Source organism: Talpa europaea, assembly GCF_964194135.1.
Source record: "Talpa europaea genome assembly, chromosome: 3".
Lineage (NCBI taxonomy): Eukaryota > Metazoa > Chordata > Mammalia > Eulipotyphla > Talpidae > Talpa > Talpa europaea.
In genome coordinates, this window is record NC_140069.1 from 56333079 (window position 1) to 56354026 (window position 20948).

The 20948-nt window shown below is 39.6% G+C and overlaps 1 protein-coding gene across 1 annotated transcript in view; it reads right to left on the reverse strand.

The window, feature by feature from the left end:
- CLVS1 (clavesin 1) overlaps positions 1-20948 on the reverse strand; it is a gene marked incomplete at both ends in the record, with an annotated part of 161152 nt that overhangs the window by 18522 nt on the left and 121682 nt on the right. The window contains 2 exons of the mRNA XM_084230148.1: positions 2839-3074; positions 5937-6047. Coding sequence (XP_084086274.1) covers positions 2839-3074; positions 5937-6047 — 347 coding nt within the window. The remainder of the gene's footprint in view (positions 1-2838; positions 3075-5936; positions 6048-20948) is intronic.

Below are 20948 nucleotides of genomic sequence, written 5' to 3' on the forward strand. Positions count from 1 at the left end.
ATTTGGCTGAAGCAATTGGGCAAATATACCAAGGAGGTAGTAATTTCTATCCCATATTAATTTCCTCATATATGGTGAGCATGAATATGGTGTCTGCTGTATGGCCAAGGTGAGCTGGTCATTGAATTGGCTTCTTGGTGCGGGAAATGTAAAGTGAACAAAAGTTAGACAAAGTCTTTACCTTTCAAATTTACCACCCCAAAATAGAGGGTGTCACTTCCTCTGATCCTCCAACATGAATTCAGAGGCAGAACTTGAAGATAGGATATGTCTGATTATCCAAGATAGATGTAACTTTGCAACTGATCATCTGGGGAAAGTGACAAATTCCTATTTCATGCCACTTGATTTGGGAAATTCAGTTATATACTGAGGCTATAACTATCTTATCCAAAAGTCTCTAGAATTAGAGACTCTTACAGAGGACAGGGACCTAGAGCCAGCCTGTCTAGGTTGGAATCCCAGTTGGGCCACTTACTAGTTGTTAGACTTGGACAGTGTCTTAACCTCTCTGCTTTTCAATTTACTGACTTGTAAAATGCAAATAATAATAACTTTCTCAAATAGTTGTGATAAGGAGTGAAAGAGTGAATAAGGGTGGGCTCGAGACTGGTGTCCGTGGTGTGAGTTGTTACTTAATGTGATTATTATGTTGTCTTTGGACGGAGAGTAGGACAGGACTCAGGTGGGATAATCTCATCCATACCAGACAGGTCAGGCCCTACCCTCCAAAAACACAAAGTCAAGTGCTTGGTCAACAGGACCAACACTTCTCAGAGAATGTCAACTCTTCAGCTGGGGAGTAAACAAATTTCCAAAAACCTCCAGTCCCAGCAGAGAGGCCTCCCAGAAATTTGGGTATAATATTCCCAGTTAAGCAGGAAATGTCCTCTTTCTAGACACTCTGTCTTGGTTCAGGCTATCACTGCGAGCCCATTTAGTCAGAGGAGAATGCACCAGTGGCCCACCTCTGTCCCAAACAAGTCCAGAATTCACGCTGACTCCATGCGTTCAGGACAAGCCTGGCTCTAATCGCCCCACCTGAGCTGTGCATCAGTTTTCTAATGGCCTTTAGTCTCCATACCCAAGCTAATACCTTGGTTCTTGTAAAAACCAAAGCTTATCCTGCCATTTCTCAGCTCAACTATGTCTGGTGAGGAAATACAAATGAAAACAAACATGGCATAGAATTGTCCCACCTTCAGGGTTATGATTAAAAGTAAAGTCTAATAATGTCAAGAACTTTTCAAGGGTCTTGGGAAGGAGATTCCCACCTGTTGCTGGCATGACTATCAATTAATATGGTCATTAACTGAGCCCCTAGGAAGTGTGGAATAAAATTAAATATGCACACAGCTATGACATAGCAGATATAGTGCTCTCAGTCCATCCAGAGGAATTCCTTTTGGGAATGAAGTGAATATGTGAAAGATATCATTGAGCCCTGTTTAGAATGTAACCTAAATGCTCATCAATAGGGAAATGACTCAACTGTGATATATTCATGTTTTGGAATACTACGGCTCCCCAAATTCATGTGCTGAAACTCTAATCCCCAGTCCCTCAGAATGTGACCATATTGGAGGTAAGATTTTTGAACAGTAATTAAGGGAACATTAAGTGATAAAAGTAGGCCCTATTCCACTATGAGTGTCCTCATAAAAGACGAGATTAGGATAAAGACACATATGGACGGAAGACCACATGAAGATTCTGGGAGAGAATAGCCATCTTCAAGTTGAGAGGCCTCACAAGACACCATTCCTGCCAGAACCTTGATCTCAGACTTCTAGAACCAGAACTTCTAGAAAACGAATTTCCATTGTTTAAGACATCCAGTCTGTGGTACATAGCTACAGCAGATCTAGCAAACTACTGCATGGCATTAGGTATTTTTTATGTGTGTGTATAGATGCATTTAACACATGTAAAGCAGAACGGAAGGGTCCCCCAAGTCTGATTATAGCGGTTGCCTTGAAAAGGGAATGGGATTGGGAATTTCCATGCCAGAAATAGTAGATGAAGGGATTTCAGACTTAAAAATAAGGCTTTAATTTTTGCAATGAGAAAACACTCGCAGATTATTTGTATGTCAGGTTTTAAAAACCCTCTCCCATAGCCTCCCCAGAATACAGTATGTAATGTCCTTCACCACCTAAATTCAGAAATTTTTGGAATTTTATTCCATGTCCACTCTCATCTCCCAACCTTTCTTGCTACAGCAGAACATCCCATACCTTTAATGCCTCTATATGTGTCTGTCCCCTCTGCCTGAAACATCTTTTCACTTTCCTTAAGCCTTGGTTGCTGATTTTCATCCTCCAGAGCCCAGCATGAATGTCACCCACTTCACAAATAGGAGTCTTACTTGGCAGGTTTTCCCAAGGCACATTTATTTCTCTGTTCTTTTGATGTCTTATTCACATTTGTACTCCCAGTGCCTAATCAGTGCCTGTGGTCAAGTAAATACTCAATAAATAGTTCCAAAGACGGACGGTTGGAATGTTTTCTAGCATGTTGTTTTTCCATCTAGTGTATCCCAAAGGCCCACATTTATTCTGTCTGTATTAACAGACTCCCAAGAGACAAGGACTGCAATCATAACATGAGTGGGGTCCTAACCTTAACTGTCCCTTAGATACAAAAGTAACAACTATGCTTTGGGCCAGCCAAACCCCATTTACTTTCAATTTTTATGAAATCAGCTGAGAATGTATTGCAATTTATTTTATTTGAGTCTTGTGCCCCTAAAGATCTTCAACTACTTAACCTACAATTGGCCTAAATCAAAAAAGCCTCTTGACCTCTGACAGGAGGCTCTGATAACCCAGGCCTTACCTCTTCATCGGCTTGGGCGAACACTCTCTTTCCAGATTGGAGGACGTATGTTTCACATGCATCGCATTATAGGAAGTGTGAGTATAGTCATTTTCATCGCTGTAGTCAGGACCAAGTAATGTCCGGGCCCATGTTCCCATGTCATAAGGAGGAAGGGTGCCTCCAAATTCAGAGGGCAAAAATTCAGGGTGTATTAGCTGGTGCAGGCTGTTTAAATTATTTCCATGCAGGAAAATCTAAAAAAAAAAAAAAAAAATCAAAATAGTACTAAAACTTTAAAATAGGCGGCTGACTATTTAATACACCATTGAGTAGTGACAAATTGGAAGTGTTGCTGGTGATCATGGTGTTTAGAGAGGGATTCAATTTTGTGTCTGTGGCTCAGTTCCATAAAATGTTAGTTTATTGCTTGGGAAAAGGGATTGAATCTGTAACCCTTAAAACTGAAGTGTATGAACAAATTGCTTATTATTTGGCCATGGCCCAAATTTGCACATACAATCTTCTTCTAATTATCACTGCTGATGAAAAGAGTTGGATGCAGACCTTCCAAACTCCCATCATGCTTCACCTGCAGCTTCACTTCGCTCTGTTCTCCCTCCAGAGTTCTCCCTGCCCTGGGGAACTGTCCCAGTTCCCCCCATCTTCCCAGACCTACACCAAGTGGCAGCCTCTTCCTCAATCTGCCCCAAGGACATCCTCCCACTCTGGTTCTCCTTCCTCACCCCATTAGTGCTTTATGATTTGCTGACTTAGATTTTTTTCTGATTTGATCATTTATATTTTGCCTCCCAATAGGAAGGGAAGAACACTAAGAAAAAGGAATGGTGTTTCCTTTCTCTTTGAATAGGCTGTTTGCTCCCAGAGTGCAGTGGGCACAAGGTAAATTCCATCAATTCTAGTCAATAGAATTGAAGGCTGGGGCCTGAGAACTACTTAATGTGAGGTATTTTTGTAGTCATTTTCCATCTGTGTCTGGATTGAGGGCTAATGCCCTAACAAGTCTGTGTCTTCTAACCATATAATGATGGTGGTAGAAATTAGTCAAGCAGAGCAGAAATCACCCCCAAATGAAAATTATTTTCAGACAATTCTGTGGATAAACCATGAATAGGTGATAACCATTGTCTACTTGGCTGCTGAGTGGACCCTTCAAAGTTTACTTCAAGTACATCTGCGTAAAGGCATCCATTACCACACTTCTTCATGCTGCAGGCTCAGTGCAGATAAGTTATATCTCAGTACAGCATCATCAATTATACATACACACCACAGTTAAGCATGATGAAATATAAATGTGATTTTTAAAATACTGAAGTAAAATATAATAATAGAACATTTAAGTATTATAGTAGGCTATATATTATATGCCATATTGTAACACACTATATAATAAATACAACTTTGTTCTATAGTATTGTTTTTAACTTATGATGTGCTGGCACCATTTAAAGATGAAAGGGATAAGATAATAAGTATTGAAATTCTTCAGACTATGCTAGCACTTCAGAAAACCATGCATATTTTCAGGCATTGGATTGGGTCTCACCAAATTTAAATAAGAATCATTTCCTTTGAAGAAATTCCTATAGTCTGGATTTGGCAAAATGCTTCCCAGTAGAAACTGATATTTGAAATATGGAAAAGCTGAACCTAAATACTGGCCTGATATTTAGGGCAAACATCTGTACCCATCCATCTAACACTTCGAGCTGTTAAAGTAGAAGGGTGTTATTGAAATTGGCCTTTTCTCCTGGGGGTTCTGTGGAATAGAAGTGCTCAGCAGGTCAGAAAACTGGACTGTCCACCTGTAGATTCTGCTCTGTGCCCAGACTCCAGTAACTCCCTTCTCCCCTGCATGAAATAAGCGCTGGTTGCTTTGCAGGAGACCTTCCCACTGGCTCCTTCCTGAGCAAAAGCTAAAGCCAGTGGGAGCCTGAAGCCATACTGGGAACAGTCTAGAGCATGTCTCTATCTCTAACACTGTCCTGAACCCCAGAGAGACTGCAAAATATCTCAGATTGTCTCTGCTTCCTGACATTGGTAAGTTCTTATTCCTAGATCTGCACTTGTTTGGGCAGGGAAATTGCTCAACCCATAATCCTCCTGCAATGTTCCCTAAGGACTGGAAATATCTGAGAGAATTAAGAACACTGCAGGGTATGAACACAGGGGTGTCCACGTACATTGTTACTCCTCTGAATACTGAAAGGGCTTCCGTAAAATTGGTCCCCTAAATTTAGGAGCATATTAAGGTGTTGTTAGAATGACCCTGGCCAGATTCCCTTGAGGGATGGCATTTCCCAGGGATCCAGGGAAATCATAAAGTTAGAAAGGGGAGTAAAATGCTAAAAAAAAAATAACTAAAAGTCATTTGAGTTTCTACTAGATGAATGGCATGAAGCTGCCTGCTTTCTTACATTGTCTTATCAAATTACCCCAATAACTTTGTATGGTGGCTTTTAGTGTCTCCATTTTATAAATGAAGAAACAGAAACAGAGTGGTTAAGGAATCTTGGGTTTCTCAACTAATCAAAATGCCACAAAAAAGTCGAGCTCTGATGGAAGATGCTGGCTTCCCAAATGTCATCAACTGATGCAATCAAGAATTTAAAAGCCTTCTTTTAAAGAGCACTATTATTCCCAATGAACAATGTTTTCCCAACCTGAAAGGTGATGGAGCTGGTAGCTGTGACCCAAAAGCCATGGGGGAAAAATAGCAATAACAACATTCTTCATCATCATAATACATTAAAGGACAGAATGCTAGCTGTTAAAATATTCCATGAACAGGATGCTGATTGACCCCATGTCTCCCACAAGCATTTACAGTAAAATAGGCATCTGGCATTTGCATGTCTTCAAAGTTTCCTTTGGTTTGACACTGGGACTCTGAAAACAACCCAGTTCTACTAAATTATTGATTAAACTCAGGCCATTTGCAAGCTCCAGCTGAGACTCAAAGGTGACTGCAGTAAAGCAGAAAACCAGAGTGAAAAGGGGAGAGAGAAAAGAGAGAGAGAGTGATTGAGCGAGAGTGAGAGAGAGGCAAGTAATAGTCTTTCCATGTGTCTCTGTTCGGTGTTTGTTCTCATTACCCGCTTCCTGGTCTTGTCTTTGAGGAATGGCTTGATGAGCGTGTACAGGGCATGAATGTACCAGGGCTGGTTGACAAAATGGACTCCTCCAAAGCGGGCAGGAAAGCTGTCCTGGGTGGAAAGAGAGAAACACAAATGAATACACATTCCAGCTGAGACTGGACCAGCAGCACTACAACCTTCAGAACAATTTTTTTTTTTCTCTCACTGTGCTATCTAATGATAGGGAAAGAAGGATAAAACATTTACTTTCTAGGTTTTTTTTTTAAAGATTTATTTATTCATACAAGAGCTGGGGTACAGGCCAGAGATGGGTGGGGGTGGTCGGTGAGAGGATTCACCAGAGACAGAGTGGGGAACAGAACAGGCAGACTGACTGAAACACACTGCTGAGGGGAGCAGCGGGCGAGACAGAAGAGGTTCGCTGTGCTATATGGGTTTCTCCCTGGCTGGCCGAGGATCAAACTCGTGCTGCAGAGGCTGTGGACTGCTCCACAGTGGGGTGCTTAACCCCATGTGCCACCAAGGAGGCCCTACTTTCTTTTTTTTTAAGGCTTTCTCTATGCTCGTTGACTCCTGCCTTCCCCTTTTACTCCAAAACTTAAAAATTATGCATGGGTGCTGAGCCTTTTTCCAAATCACAATTATCTGACTGCTTATGTGGCTCAGGAATGCACACAACCTGGCTAGCAGTGAGGAGGGAATTCTTTGTTGCCTTAGGGACCAAGACTTTGGTTTCCACAAGCCCTAAGCATTCTTTATTTTATGAATTATTTTATTTTCTATAATTCTTATATCATTTTTCATTTTTGCATAATATATGCATTTTCATTTCGGTAATATTCCCCATATAATTCCCACCCCCTTTTTCTGACCCTAATCCCTCTTTTCCTACCCCCGGCCCAGTGTGTCTCTGGTCTATAGTTGCTTGTTGATTTTGATTTTTACTTTATTGCAATTAGTCCTTTTCCTGGACCCTTATTTAGGTTTTCCAAATTCCTGCTATGAGTGAGACCATCTGGTATTTTTTTCTCTTTCTGCTTATTTCGCTGAGCATGATCCCTTCCAAATCCATCCATGTTGTTGCAAATTGCATGAGTTTATCTTTATTGATTGCTGAGTAATATTCCATTGTGTATATATACCATATCTTCTTGATCCAGTCATCTATTTTGGGGTATTTGGGTTGTTTCGATAGCTTAGCTATTGTAAATAGTGCTGCTATAAACTTGGGGTGCAGGTGCCCTTTTGAATTAATGTTTCTGTGTCCTTTGGGTAAATACCTAGGGGTGGAATTGCTGGATCATGTGGAAGCTGTAGTCAAAACTGCATGGTATTGGAACAAGAACAGACACACAGACCAATTGAACCCAATAGAAAATCCAGAAATAAACCCACAGATTTATGCTCAACTAATCTTTGACAAAGGAGCAAAGAATATGCACTGGAGCAAAGAATGTTTGTTCAATAAATGGTGCTGGGAAAACTGGGTTGCTACATGCGAAAGAATGAAGCTTGACTCTCCTCACACCATGCACAAAAACCAACTCAAAATGGATTAAAGAACTAGATATAAGACCTGAAACCATAAAATATACAGAAGGAAATATAGGCGAAACACTACAAGACATGCACCTCAAAGACATTTTTACAGACACATCACCCAAAGAAGTGATAGTGAAGGCAAAGATAAATAGCTGTGACTACATCAAATTAAAGAGCTTCTTCACAGCAAAAGAGACAATAACCAAAACAAACAGAAACCCCACTGACTCGGGTTTTTTTGCACACAACGTTGATCACAAAAATCTACAAAGACCTGATGAGACTCAACAAAAACAAAGAAAATAATCCAGTCAAAAAATGGGCAGAAGAGCTAAAAAGAAACTTCCCTGAAGAAGAAATGCAAATGGCCAACAGGCATATGAAAAAATGTTCAACATCACTTGTAATCAGGGAAATGTAAATCAAAACTACAATGAGATACCATCTTACACCAGTAAGAATGGCACATATTAAAAAAACTAGCAACAATAAATGTTGGTGAGGATGTGGAGAAAAAGGAACTCTCCTGCACTGCTGGTGGGAGTGCAAACTGGTTCAACCACTATGGAAAGCTGTGGAGATTTCTTGACCTAAGCATTTTTTACCCTGGTTTTCTGCCTTTCCAATGGCATTATCATGACAAGGGCTGGACATTCTGGGTGAGTGAGCTGTGAGTAGGAAGGGATAAGCATGTGACTTCAAAGAGATGGGGCTGTCTGGAACCCACTAAAATCTGACAACATTTATTGGCAAATTCTTCAGATTCCAGAACCAATTCCTTACTTCATGCTGAGACCCACACAATAGGTTCTTAGGTAAAGATTCCTGTTGGTTGATGGGCTAGTTGAGTTCAGTAATGGAGGGAATACAGGCCTTTTCTGAAGATCAACACATTTTGTAACTATCAGGTTATAAGAGCATTTTAAAAATGCTTCCAATTTTAGAATCCAGATCTTGGCACAATCTTTTGTTTTAGAAGCTTAAGACACTACTCTTGCTAATTAGATCCACAGAATAGGAACCTTCATGAGAAAGACTGAACAGCTCCTGGATCTCCAAATACGGAGTTTATATTGAAAAACTTCCACAGATTGCATTGTGCTCTTCTTCCTTGATGGAGTTATAAAAGAAGGAACATCTAATGCAATAAAGTTGGCAAGTGTGTTTGGCAATCAATTTCATGGCAACAAACTTTTATGTAAAATGGTAGCAAAGTAAGATGAAAACAGAAGGACTAGCTGTTTGAGGTAACAGTTCTGACACTTGCTGCTCCCTGTCTGTGTATGAAATGCCTTGCCTGGGTCTTTTTTTTCGGTGATGAAAACAATGTTATTAACTTTTTTCTGAATCCTCTGATTCCGTAGAATCTCTGAGCACCTCCACACCAAGACCCACTTTCCGATGTAAATACATGTAACTGTGGCTAAGGGTTGACATTTGAAAAACTTAAAAACAATTTTTGCTGCTATCTGGACATTTTACAGAGTACAAAGGAATCAAATATTTTGTGAACTAGACAATTTCAGTAAAAGGTCTTTGCTTTGCAGAGTTTGCTTATACTGTTTTTGTTTATCTTATTTTTAAAAAACTAAGTGAAATCACCAGGTAATGGGGAAGAGACCATTTATGTTAATTTATGCTTTTGTTATAGTCTTTCACCTTTCCAAATATGATTTTAGAAATGTAAAATTTCTTAAAGGTTGTCTTTTCTCTTTTATGTGCAGTTCTCAAAAATTCTTTGTTTCTTAAAAAAAAAAGACCATTCCTGAAAGTTTTTGCAGTACGTACTAAGCACCAGCTTATCATTTTGGTATCTTTGAGCTTCTTATATAGAAATGTAATTCATTATTTCACCCTCTAAAGGTGAGCACTAGGGCCTAAAGAAGAACAAGAATAAAGAGTTTATTTATAAACCCAGGGCTTTACTCTTTTTAAAACAGACCAATAAGAGGGTTTTTATTCTTTTGAGAGTCTATTGTGGTAGACCTTTTTAGGTTATTGAAATAGGCAAAAATAATTCTATGAATGAAACTCCAGAGGACGTAGACAAAAATCTCAAAGGAAATATTAACCTTTTACAAATAGCCAAAGTCTCTTACTTTAGTATTTGGAATCTCAATCATCAAAGACATCGAAACTATTTTCTGTTTCAGTCGAGGTTGAAAGAAAAACAATGAGGGTGACTCCCTGTCTGTTCCCTCTGGGTTGGCCCTGCATTTGAGTCTGCAGCATCAAGGTCTAGAGTGTCACCGTCATTCAGGTCAGCCAGCATCTCTGGGCACACACATACACATAAAATTCTGTGCCTTGGTTCTGGCTTGGGACCAGAAAAAAAAAAAGAGAATGATTTTTCTTCACATCTCCTTTTATAACACTCAAATGAAAGATCCTCCTGTGTAATAAAGACAATGTGTAAATATTCTGGCTATTCTTGAATAAACTTAACTGTGTTATTAATAACAATGTGTGTACATTTGCTCAAAAGAAAAGGAAAATTAGCAAATACAGCCCTCTTGTGAGCAATGCCCATAGTTATTGGATATATTTCCTGGTCTCATTAACAAACTGTAGTTCAATGGGCAAGGAATCTGTCATAAATGTCTCCAGGACACCAAGGGGGCTCACCCCCTTCATGCACAAGCAGACCTAGTTCAAGATGGCAGATTAATTACACTCGATTCAATGACAGTGTTAACACGGACCTTTTGGTAAGGAGTATGTGCCAAACATACCATAGGTTAAGAAAATGATGTTAACTTTTGTATATTTTATGCATTTATCAGTAAAAATATAACATCATTTCAAATTATAAACACACTCAAAATATAAAATGTGTCTTTCTCCCAATTTAATTTTACTTCCTTATCACAAAAATAGTGCCCATTCTAGAAAAGTAAAAAACAGATTAAAAATATTTGAAAAATTAGAAAATACAAGAAAGAAGAAAAATCAACTATCATTCCACCACCATGAAATTCTCTATTCAAAATAGTTTGTTTTATATAAAATTAACACAGTTGTCTCTATTTAACATTTAAAACTATAAAGATTTATGTCATGTACACATGAAATATCCTTGTTGAGTTGGCAGGAGCCATGTTGGATTTGCTCTCTGTCAGGGATGTGGCCTCTCCCATCTGGAAGAGGCTGCTTGCCATTACTGAGGCAAACTGCAAGGGGAATTGCCTCAGATCTTGACATTGGCTGCTGGAAGGTGACATGCTTCATCTGTCACATTTTACTGGCCAAACACATGCCTGACTTTCAGGGCATCAGACAGTGGAAGGACCCAAAGTATGGGTGAATGACAGTAAGGAACAACCCAACTCTCCTTTCCTCTTCCTTTTCTTCACTTCATTTTCTTCCCTTTCCTCTTTCTAAATGGGGTCTTTTTTTAAATTGGACTCCAATTTCACTCTGGCCTCCTTGATGCTGAATAGCACAGTATTAATTAGTACAAATGCAGAATTTATAGAATAAATAACACATGCCTATAGATACACACATATAGATTTGGTATATATGTAAATATATACATATCAATACTTAATATATACATATCAAGTGAAGGAGCATCAAAATATATACAGCAACTATTAACAAACCTAAAAAGACAATGACAGCAGCACAATAGTAGTATCACGCTTCAGCATCTCACTTATATCAGTGGACAGATTAACTAGTCAGAAAAGCAACGAGGAAACAATAGCCTTAAATGAGAAGTTAGACCACCTGGGCACAATAGACATTTAGGTTATTCCAACCCCCGAAACCCAAGGGCACATTCTTGTCAGGGCACTTTCTTCTCAAGTGCATGTGGAATATTCTCCAGGATAAATCACATTGTGGATCACAAAATGAGAGCCAATAAGTTCAGAAAACTGAAATCATAGCAAGTATCATCTCTGATCACAGCAGTATCAAACTATACATCAACCACAGAAGGAAAGTAAGAAAAACTCCTAATATGTGAAAACAGAATATCAAAGTAATGACTGATTCCTGCATTAAGGAAATCAAAAGAGGAATTAAAAAGTACCTGGAGATGACTGAAAATGAAGACACAGTAACAAGAACATATGGGACAGAGCATAACCAGTGCTGAGAGAGAAATATATAGCAATTTAGGGCTATACCTAGAAATAAGAAAGATATAAAATGAATAGGTAGGTTCACACCTTAATGAAAAAGAGCAAATGAAACCAAAGCCAATAGAAGGAAGGGAATATAGAAATAAGAGCAGAAATAAACAGAAATCAAAAGGATAATAGAAAAGATTGTTGAAACTAAAGAATTTCTTTGAAATGATAAAATACACAAAGCTACTAGCTAGGCTCATTTAGGAAAAAAAAGAAAGCTCCAACAATAGAATAAGAAATGAAAGAGAAGTTACAACAGAAGTCAGAGAATTACAGAGGATCATAAGAGACTTCTTATGGAAACAAATTGGAAAATTTAGAAAAAATGTATAACTTCATAGAATCATAGAACTTCTCATGACTGAATCAGAAAGAAATTGAATCAGAAAGAATAAACCAATAAAGAGCTAGACAATTTTAATACTAATCAATAGCTTCCCAGAAAACAAAAGCTCAGGACAGGTGATTTTATTAATGAATTCTACCAAGACTTCAAAACCAAAGTATCTATCCTTCTCAAAGTTTTCCCAAATACTGAAGACGAGTAAATGCTTCCAAATTACTTTTTATGAGACCAAAAGTAGACATGGATATCAGAAAAAAATAAAACTATAGATAAATATTTCTGATGAGCATAGATACAAAAATTCTCAACAAAATACAAAATACAAACCAAATTCAACAATACCTTAAAAAGGTTCAGACACCATGACCAACTGCTAGAGCAATTGACTTCCATAGGCCCCCCAAAAAACTTGACTTAAAACACACACCTCAAACAAACATTAACTCAGAATGGATCATGGACTAAAGTATCAATATAAAACATCAAAACTAAAAATATTCTAAGAGTGGGAAAAAAAGACAATCTTTAAGGTACCAGACTAGGTGGTTTTTAGACTTTGATTCATAAAATGAGGAAAAAATTAATAAATGAATATTGTCAAATTTAAAATCTTATTCTGTGATGGCTCATGAAACAGTTGCAAAGAGAAGCTAGGCAGACTGGGAGAAAATATTTGTAAACCATACATCTAACAAATAATTAATATATAGGATATATAACAATCTCCCAAACTCAAACCCAACTTGAACATAAGCAAAAGGGATATTTTACCAAAGAAAATACATGGATGTCAAATAAGTACATGAAAAAATGTTCCATGTCATTTACTGCTATTGAAATGCAACTTAAAGTCACAATGGTATCATCCTACCAGAATGACAACACCAAATGCTGGTAATAATGTGGAGAAACTAGCAGCTCATATGCTGCTGGTGGGAATATATAATTGTACACTCACTCTAGAAAGCAATTTGGCAGTTTTCTAAAAGCACTAAACATACCACCAGAAGCCCTACAATTGCATTCCAGAGCACGTATCCCAGAAAAATGAATTTTTTTTGTCCACACAAAATGGATACACAGATGTACATAGTAGATTTTTTGGTAATAGTCATAAAAAGGAAATAATCTAGATATTCTTCAATGAGGGTTAAACAAGTTGCTACATCCATACAGCAAACATATCAATACTACTCAGCAATTAAAAGTAACAATTACTGATATACACAACAATCTTGACGGATCTTATAAATTTTACTGAGTGAGAAAATCAATCCCAAAAGGTTATCAAAATGACAAAATTATAGACACAGAATATAGTATTGTTTTCCAGGGGTTAAGCAGTGGTTGGGACTTGAGAGAAATATGTGTGAATATAAAAACTAACAGGGCATGTGAGCATATCCTTATGGTGATAAAAATAAATGTTCTGTATTTTGATTGTACCAATATCAATATCCTCATTGTGATACTGCTCTAAAGTTTTGTAATGTGTTACCATTGGGGAAAATTCAGTAAATGTTATGTGGAATCTCCCTATGCCATCTGCAGGGTAAAGTAAAAGGTGTCAGGCTTTTCTGCCCTCCTGCCATCAGGATAGATGATGGATCCTTGCGGTCCTGAATGCATGCCTGATGGCAGGCACCTGGAGTAGGGTGTCGGCATAGGTAGATGGGATTCACCTGGGCTGAGATGGTGCTTTTGGGGGCAGTGTCACGGGGACACCAGGAGAAGCCAAAAGAGAAGCCGAGAAAGAATTAGTAGAAGCCGAGCAGAAGCTGAGAGAGAAGCAAGAGAAGCAGAAGCAGAAGCAGAGATCACAGGAGAGCCCAGATAGAGTGAAGATTTGCTGGAGGTTGGGAGGACTGCCAGCCTCCTGGCCTCCCCAGCACCCCTGCCTGCCGTGTACCTGGTAATCCCAATAAAAGACCTGCAAAAAACCACTGAGGACTCTGACTCCTCTTTTACCCGGTCTGCTGCATTAGAAAACCTGCACTGTGTCCATTCCTGACCCTACAATTGGCGTAAGTTGGCAAGATGATCCATGAAGACAGGTATGGAGCCCTCCGAAGACCTGGAGAGACTAAGGAGTATCAGACTGTGTTTGCCTGTGACGACGCTGGAGGCATCATGGCAGCACCGGAGATGGACAAGGTTCCAGGAGCTACAGGACGAGACCTGGCGTGAAGGAAATGCCCGAGAGGACCAGCCAATGACCCCTGACAGGACCAGCCAACAACCCCCAAGGCAGCAAGAATCGTTGGGCAAGAGAGGACCGCGATTCGGAGCTCACCAGTGCTGATGGAAAGGCCTAATGGACTTGGACTGATGAACTTGGACTGACAATCCTGCCAGAAGGTGGAGGAACTTTGGCAAGTTGTTTTTGGGACCCTGGGGGAGGATGCTTTTGTTTGTACACCCCAGGAGATGGGAATCTGGGGGTGGCCAGTGGGCCTTGATGGCCAAAAGCAGCCTGTGTATGCCCAGCAGCCAGTCAGAGGAGAAAAGCCAACTGAGAAGGCAAAAGCTGGTGCTGATGCTAAGTTTGGGAAGCCCTGAGTGGCTGCTAATCACTAAGTAAGCTGAGGAAGGACAGTGAGTCTCGTAAAATCACCTGTGGGTGATGGCCTGCTCATTGTCAAGTGAGGGTGAGGAGCTGAGGAACCTGTCCTTGGGGGACGGGTGGGGAACGTGGCTTGGGGTGGAGCCCAAGCCCAATGTAGAGTTTGGATCCCCAGCCCATGTGCTTGTGCAGTGGGTTGGCCTAAGTGCAGGGGTCTGCGAGTCGCATGGGTGGCTATGAAGGCCGAGTGTTGGAGCGACTATGGACAGAAACCCTGAGGGCTGGCGATTACCCCCAACAGAATAGAATCGCCAATCCCAGAGTGAGTGCATCCTGAGGGTGTATGCTGTGTGTGGCTTGTAGCCGAGACTACAGCCAGAGAAGGCCAGGAAGCCTGACGGCTCCTGGTGTGTGACAGTAGATGCCGTGAGTGGTTCCCCTCCCTTGTATGAGCAGTGCCTTCGGCAGCATATTTGGTGGCTCATCTGCTGGTACCAATAATTGTCTTTTGCCACTAGGTTGGGGCCCTCCCTGGACTTATTTGTGTTCTGTTGTATTTCGTTGTTATATTGTGATGTATTTGCTTTTGTGGGCCATGGCTGCATTGTTTGTGTTTTCTAAGAAAATTGTATATATGTAGATTTTATGGCAGAAAACCCCGAGGGGGAAGTCTGTACGGTAAGGTAAAAGGTATCAGGCTTTTCTGCCCTCCTGCCATCAGGATAGATGATGGATCCTTGTGGTCCTGAATGCATGCCTGATGGCGGGCACCTGGAATAGGGTGTGGGCATAGGTAGATGGGATTCATCTGGGCTGAGATGGTGTTTTTTGGGGGCAGTGTCAAGGGGACACCAGGAGAAGCTGAAAGAGAAGCCGAGAAAGAAGTAGTAGAAGCCGAGCAGAAGCTGAGAGAGAAGCAAGAGAAGCAGAAGCAGAAGCAGAGATCACAAGAGAGCCCAGATAGAGTGAGGATTTGCTGGGGGTTGGGAGGCCTGCCAGCCTCCCGGCCTCCCAGCACCCTTGCCTGCTGTGTACCTGGTAATCCCAATAAAAGACCTGCAAAAAGCCACTGAGGACTCTGACTCCTCCTTTACCCGGTCTGCTGCATTAGAAAACCTGCACTGTGTCCATTCCTAACCCTACACCATCTCTTAAAACTGCAGGTGAATCTACAATTATTTCAAAATAAAAAAAAAAAATGAAGTTATTATAATATTTCAAAACTCCCTAAAAGGGAAGTAAAAATTTCTTAAGTACAGTAAAATCATTTCTAAGATTGTCTTTCCTGCCTTATGTAGAATATAGAACAAACACAAAAAGCCATGGTAAATCGCAAGATACACTGAAGGACATCCTAAGGGTCTCTTTATTTTCTTTGGGAGTCTGGGGCAATGTTAAATGATTCTTGCAGTCCTTTACAAATGCACTTTATTTTCTAATGGACACTTAGACTGCACTTCATTTCCACACTGGCACTATTCAAGCATTACCCAGTTGCCTTTCCTTGTGCTTGATCAGGATTTAGGAGCTCCGTGATAGAGGCAAAACTATCTCCTCTTTGTTTCTTTGACGATCAGATACAGATGTTATGGGTGGCAGTATCTGAGCTGCCTGCTGGATAGTGGAATAATGACTGGCATTATTTTCTAAGATTTGTAATACCTGCAGACTAACATCATTCACCAGAGAGTCCAAAACACCTGACTGCTAAATCATATTGTCCTGGAAAGCTTGGGGAGCATTGCTAACACTAACTTCCTTCTCTAACTCTCATTCTTTCTCTACCATTATTATGTGAAATACAATAGCACCACTAAATTTCACAAATATTGTGAATTCCTCCCATCTACTAAGAGTCCTCTAGAAACCAAATGCAAAGAAGTCAAGGGAATGGACGAGCACAGAGCTGTCTTTTAGACCTTCTGCTTCTTTCCCTAGTAGCCTGGAGTGTCTAAAGCCTTGGGAGAAGGCATTCACTCATTCTTATAAATGCCTGCATGTAGAGGTGCAGCCAGTGTAAGACACAAGCAAGAAGCTGGGTTTTATCTATTCAGTTCATGCATGTCCTACTAATGACACCCATTTCCCACACCAAAGCAGACAGATGAAAACATTTTCAGCAACATTAATGGGCTCCACTGATGCAAGAGCACCTTCTAAAAATGTTATATTTCATGGTGATGGGTTTCTAGTACACCACGTGGTAGTTATTAGTGTGGAAGTCACATATCCACCTATTTGCAAGGAAATGGAAAGCTCACACAAGTGCTGTTCCACACTGAATGGTTTATCTATGTCACTAGCAAGCACTTGGAGGGAAGAATGTGCCTATGAGCGAGAAAGCTGGGCAATAACTCCCAGTGTTGTCTTGAAGGACTTAGGTCTCTTATGCAGTTCAGATCAGATAATGCTAGAGTGTAAGTTTTTTCTGCAGATCTTGAGTAAGATGCAGACTGAGAAATGTCCCCTGAATGTGACAAAGTGAAGGTCACTGCCTTCAATCAGCCCACCTTTTATTGAGAGGGAGGGAGGGAGAGGGAGAATAAATGAAGGTTTAAAAAGCTCAGAAAAAGCTAGAAGATGCACCATTGAAAAATGAACAGGGAAGAAGGCTAGGGGATTTGGGGGAAAGAACTAGAATTTTAGAAGTTGGTCAAGGAAGAATTCACTGAGAAAGTAACCTCTGAGGAAAGACGGAAGGCTATGTGGGAGGCCGGTCACATGTCTGTCTGGGATAGTACTTCAGGCAAAGAAAATAAGGAGCAAAATCTCAGTGGTATCTCATAAATATTTATTAGTAAAAAGTAATATTTTAGAAAATCCACAAATGCAAATTTGGGATTTACCTCTCTCTGTAAACCAGAAAACAACATTTCTAGGTATCAAATTGATCCTGTTTGAGTTGGCAATGTGATAGTTTAAATATTTTCAGGCACTGTTTTAAACAAATCTATTATGAAAGTCATACAGTTATAGGGAGCAAACAATTTCAAGCAATTTTATCTCATTTTAAAGTTAGGACTATGTCTTAGTTATTTATAAATCTTCATTATTCACATTTCACCCAGCTTGCCCATGGTCAAGAAGTCCACTGATTTCTTGCATAAATCAAATAAGAAAAGAGAACTGGATCTCCTCCAATGCAATTTTTTCAGTTCCATTCTTTGATCTCAGACCTTGGGTAACAACCACATCCACAGTAGGGTTTAAATGGCACCCATAGGCATCTGCAGTTAAGGGAGAGTATAATTTTTCATTTAAATGGAAACACATGGAACACTGATTTCATGTCACTTGAGAGCAGGACAGTGACAGTGGCTGAGCCTGTCATAGATATGGCTAGCAGGTTTCTGTGACCCAGGACCCCAGAGAAAAGCCAGGATAGACCTGAACAAAGCGCTCTATTGAGTCTAAGACTCATTTCATGCATGCAGAAAACAGTGCTTCTTAACTGCCAGTTTATGAATTTTCTGCTTTGTTGGGTGGAAAAAAAATATTGCCTTAAATGTGGAAGGTAATAAGTGCCCTCAGAGGAATTTTATAACTTCTTTGAAAACTATCTCATTCATCATCTCTTTCCATTCATCTGTGTGCCATGATGAATGGGAACTATATTGCCTTGTAGCCACCTACTCCGTTATCCTAAGAAAATTCTCTTGCCAAATCACACAACAATTGCCCCACAGGTTCCACAAAATTTAACATTTGATTTAAGTATACCAAGAGATCTGATGCATTCAAATATTTTTGATTCATGAAGTCATCACAAAAGAGTTTTGACAGGTATGTAGACTTTATTGCAGTCTTTACACAACTATTTATGTGTTGCATTGACCTGAGTATTGCTTTGAGGGCATGACTTAAAAAGCACGATAAACTTCTTAATCAATGTTGACCATTACAAATATTTGAGTAATTTTTTCATGGAAAGAACAGTTTACGGTGATAGTTTTTAAGAAATGCTAGAAATGGTCGCAGAAAAAGTAACAGCTAAGCCAGTAGGATTTGTTGAATTGTAAATTCTATTATTTGTGTTTTTAACTCAGCTATGAAAATCTTTGAGGATTTAAAGACCGAGAGGAAGAAAGTTATTACTAATAAAATTAGTTATTTTCTATTAGAGAACATTTACCACTACCATTATAACTTGGGAAGGCTACTTTCTTGTCTTTTTTTATTAGTAATAATATAAATTCTCATAAGTATTTTATATTTTATGTCAACAGAAAGCACTATATTTATTGAAAATTACACTATTAAAGTATTCTATTTATGATTACAGGCTTTCAAAATCAGCCAATATTAAAAAAATACTTTTAGATATAACGATTCATCTGTGCATATGCACACACACACAACTCTGGTGGATAACAGTAGCAGGGGCTGTCTCATCTCTAATGATCAGGAAACAGAAATTAGCTCTAAGGAGAAGAATACATCTTTTTATATCAGCACAATTCATATGTACTGTCCTGGGCACATGCCCTCCATCGAGTTTTTACCTAAGAAATGAAAAATGAAGTACTTGAGGGAAAAGACTCTCAAAGGGTATAGAACACTTCTAGGATCTTATCCAGGATGTGATAATGTTATCTTCTTTTCCAACTTCATTTTACATAACATTTTATCCATTTGCTATAGTTCCGTGATTGAATACTTACTCAGGAGAAAAGTTTTTATTTTCTATATTCTTTACCCCTTAAACACAGATCACAGACCCCAGTAGGCATTTCATTTCTGCCTAATAACTTTTCTTTTCCTTGCTTATTAATGAGGTATCCTGAAATAGGATTAAAGGCATTCAAGTTTATAAAAGAAAATAATTCAAAAGTCAGCCTTCTCAAAGAAAGTCAGCTACAACTTACGGGTTTTAACCAAGGTGTAAAAGCAATTTTCTCTCCCTTCTGAAACCAGCCAATTCATCATTACAAAATCACTCCTTTGCCATAGAGCTGTATCTTCTGCTAAATTAAAGACACCACTGTTATATAAATAGGAGTTCTCATTATTTTCAGCAGATTTGGAATTGTTGTTGGTATGTCTTTTGTGTGTATCCATGTGCTGGTAAAGAAAGAAGGCTGTTGGTGAGAGACAGTATTTGTAAGGTTGAAAAGGAGGCCTATACTGGAAGGTAGAAAAGCAGCAGTGGAATACTACTCAGCAATCAAAAAGATAAACGCACGCCATTTGCAGCAACATGAATGGAACTAGAGAAAATTATGCTAAATGAAATGTCAGAAAGAAAAAGACAAACATGGGATGGTTTCACTTACAGGTGGAATATAGAGAGACCAAACAAAGAATTAGGAAAAAGACAAAACTTGCAATCTGAGCATAGACCTGAGGCATACAGCAGGAGAGAGAGAGAGGGGGATACAAACAGGGGAGGGAAGGACACAAGGAACTGTGGTCATGGATCACACATGGGTGATGTGGTGGTGGGAGAACTAACAGGGACTACACCTGAGGGGAGAAATCAAATACTGTACAAAAATGAACACTGTTGTAAGTTAATAAAAAATTAATTTAAACAGAAAGGAAAAACAGCAACTGCAAGCTCTCTCTGCAGCTCTGTCATTCTAACTATGTTACCAAATGGGACACATTTCTTTCTTTTTTATTTTTTTTAATTTAAATTTTATTTTTATATTCCCCATACAATTACAACTCCCCTATTTTGACCCCAATCCCTCCTTTCCCCACCCCCCACCCCCCCATAGAGTGTCTCTGGTTCATAGTTGTTTGTTGATTTTGATATTTTCTTTCTTATAGTTATTCTTTTTCCTGTTCCCTTATTTAAGTTTTCTAGATTCCTGCTATTTCTAAATACTTTTGAAGACGAGACATAATGTATCAGGTGCAAGGTGCATTAAGGGAACCTTTTTGGTGGGGGAGTTCTGCTTTGGATGCCTGGTGTGGCAGGGGCAAGTCACTTCATCTTCCTGGGCCAGCATTGCTCCTTGTACTATCCTGCAGGGTTTGTGAGGCTTCCATGGATCAGTGCATGTAATCCACAGAAACTGATGACTTGAACATGCCTCACAAGCCCCTCTTTGGAGACTCACATTTTCCCTGCATGGAAGTCTATCTGGGCGTGTCCCTTGATGAGGCTGTTTCTGCTTTACTGTGTCAATCTTCTGTATATTTTCCTCATGTTTGCCAGGATATCTCACCTGGATTGTGGACACCTGGGGTCTACACAGCCCAGCTTCATTCCATCACACACCCTCCTTCCCTGCTCTTGGATTAGTGCAGAGATCCACGCCTGCCCTGGCCACATCTTCCAGGTGCCTTTCATTCCAAAGAAGCTGTTGGTCGAAACTCTGTGGTAAGTGGGCATAAAGAAATGGACATTTCTCCCCATGTGGCTCCACCTTAGGGGGCTCCTCCTTCCAGCTTCCCTCAGGACAGGCATGTGT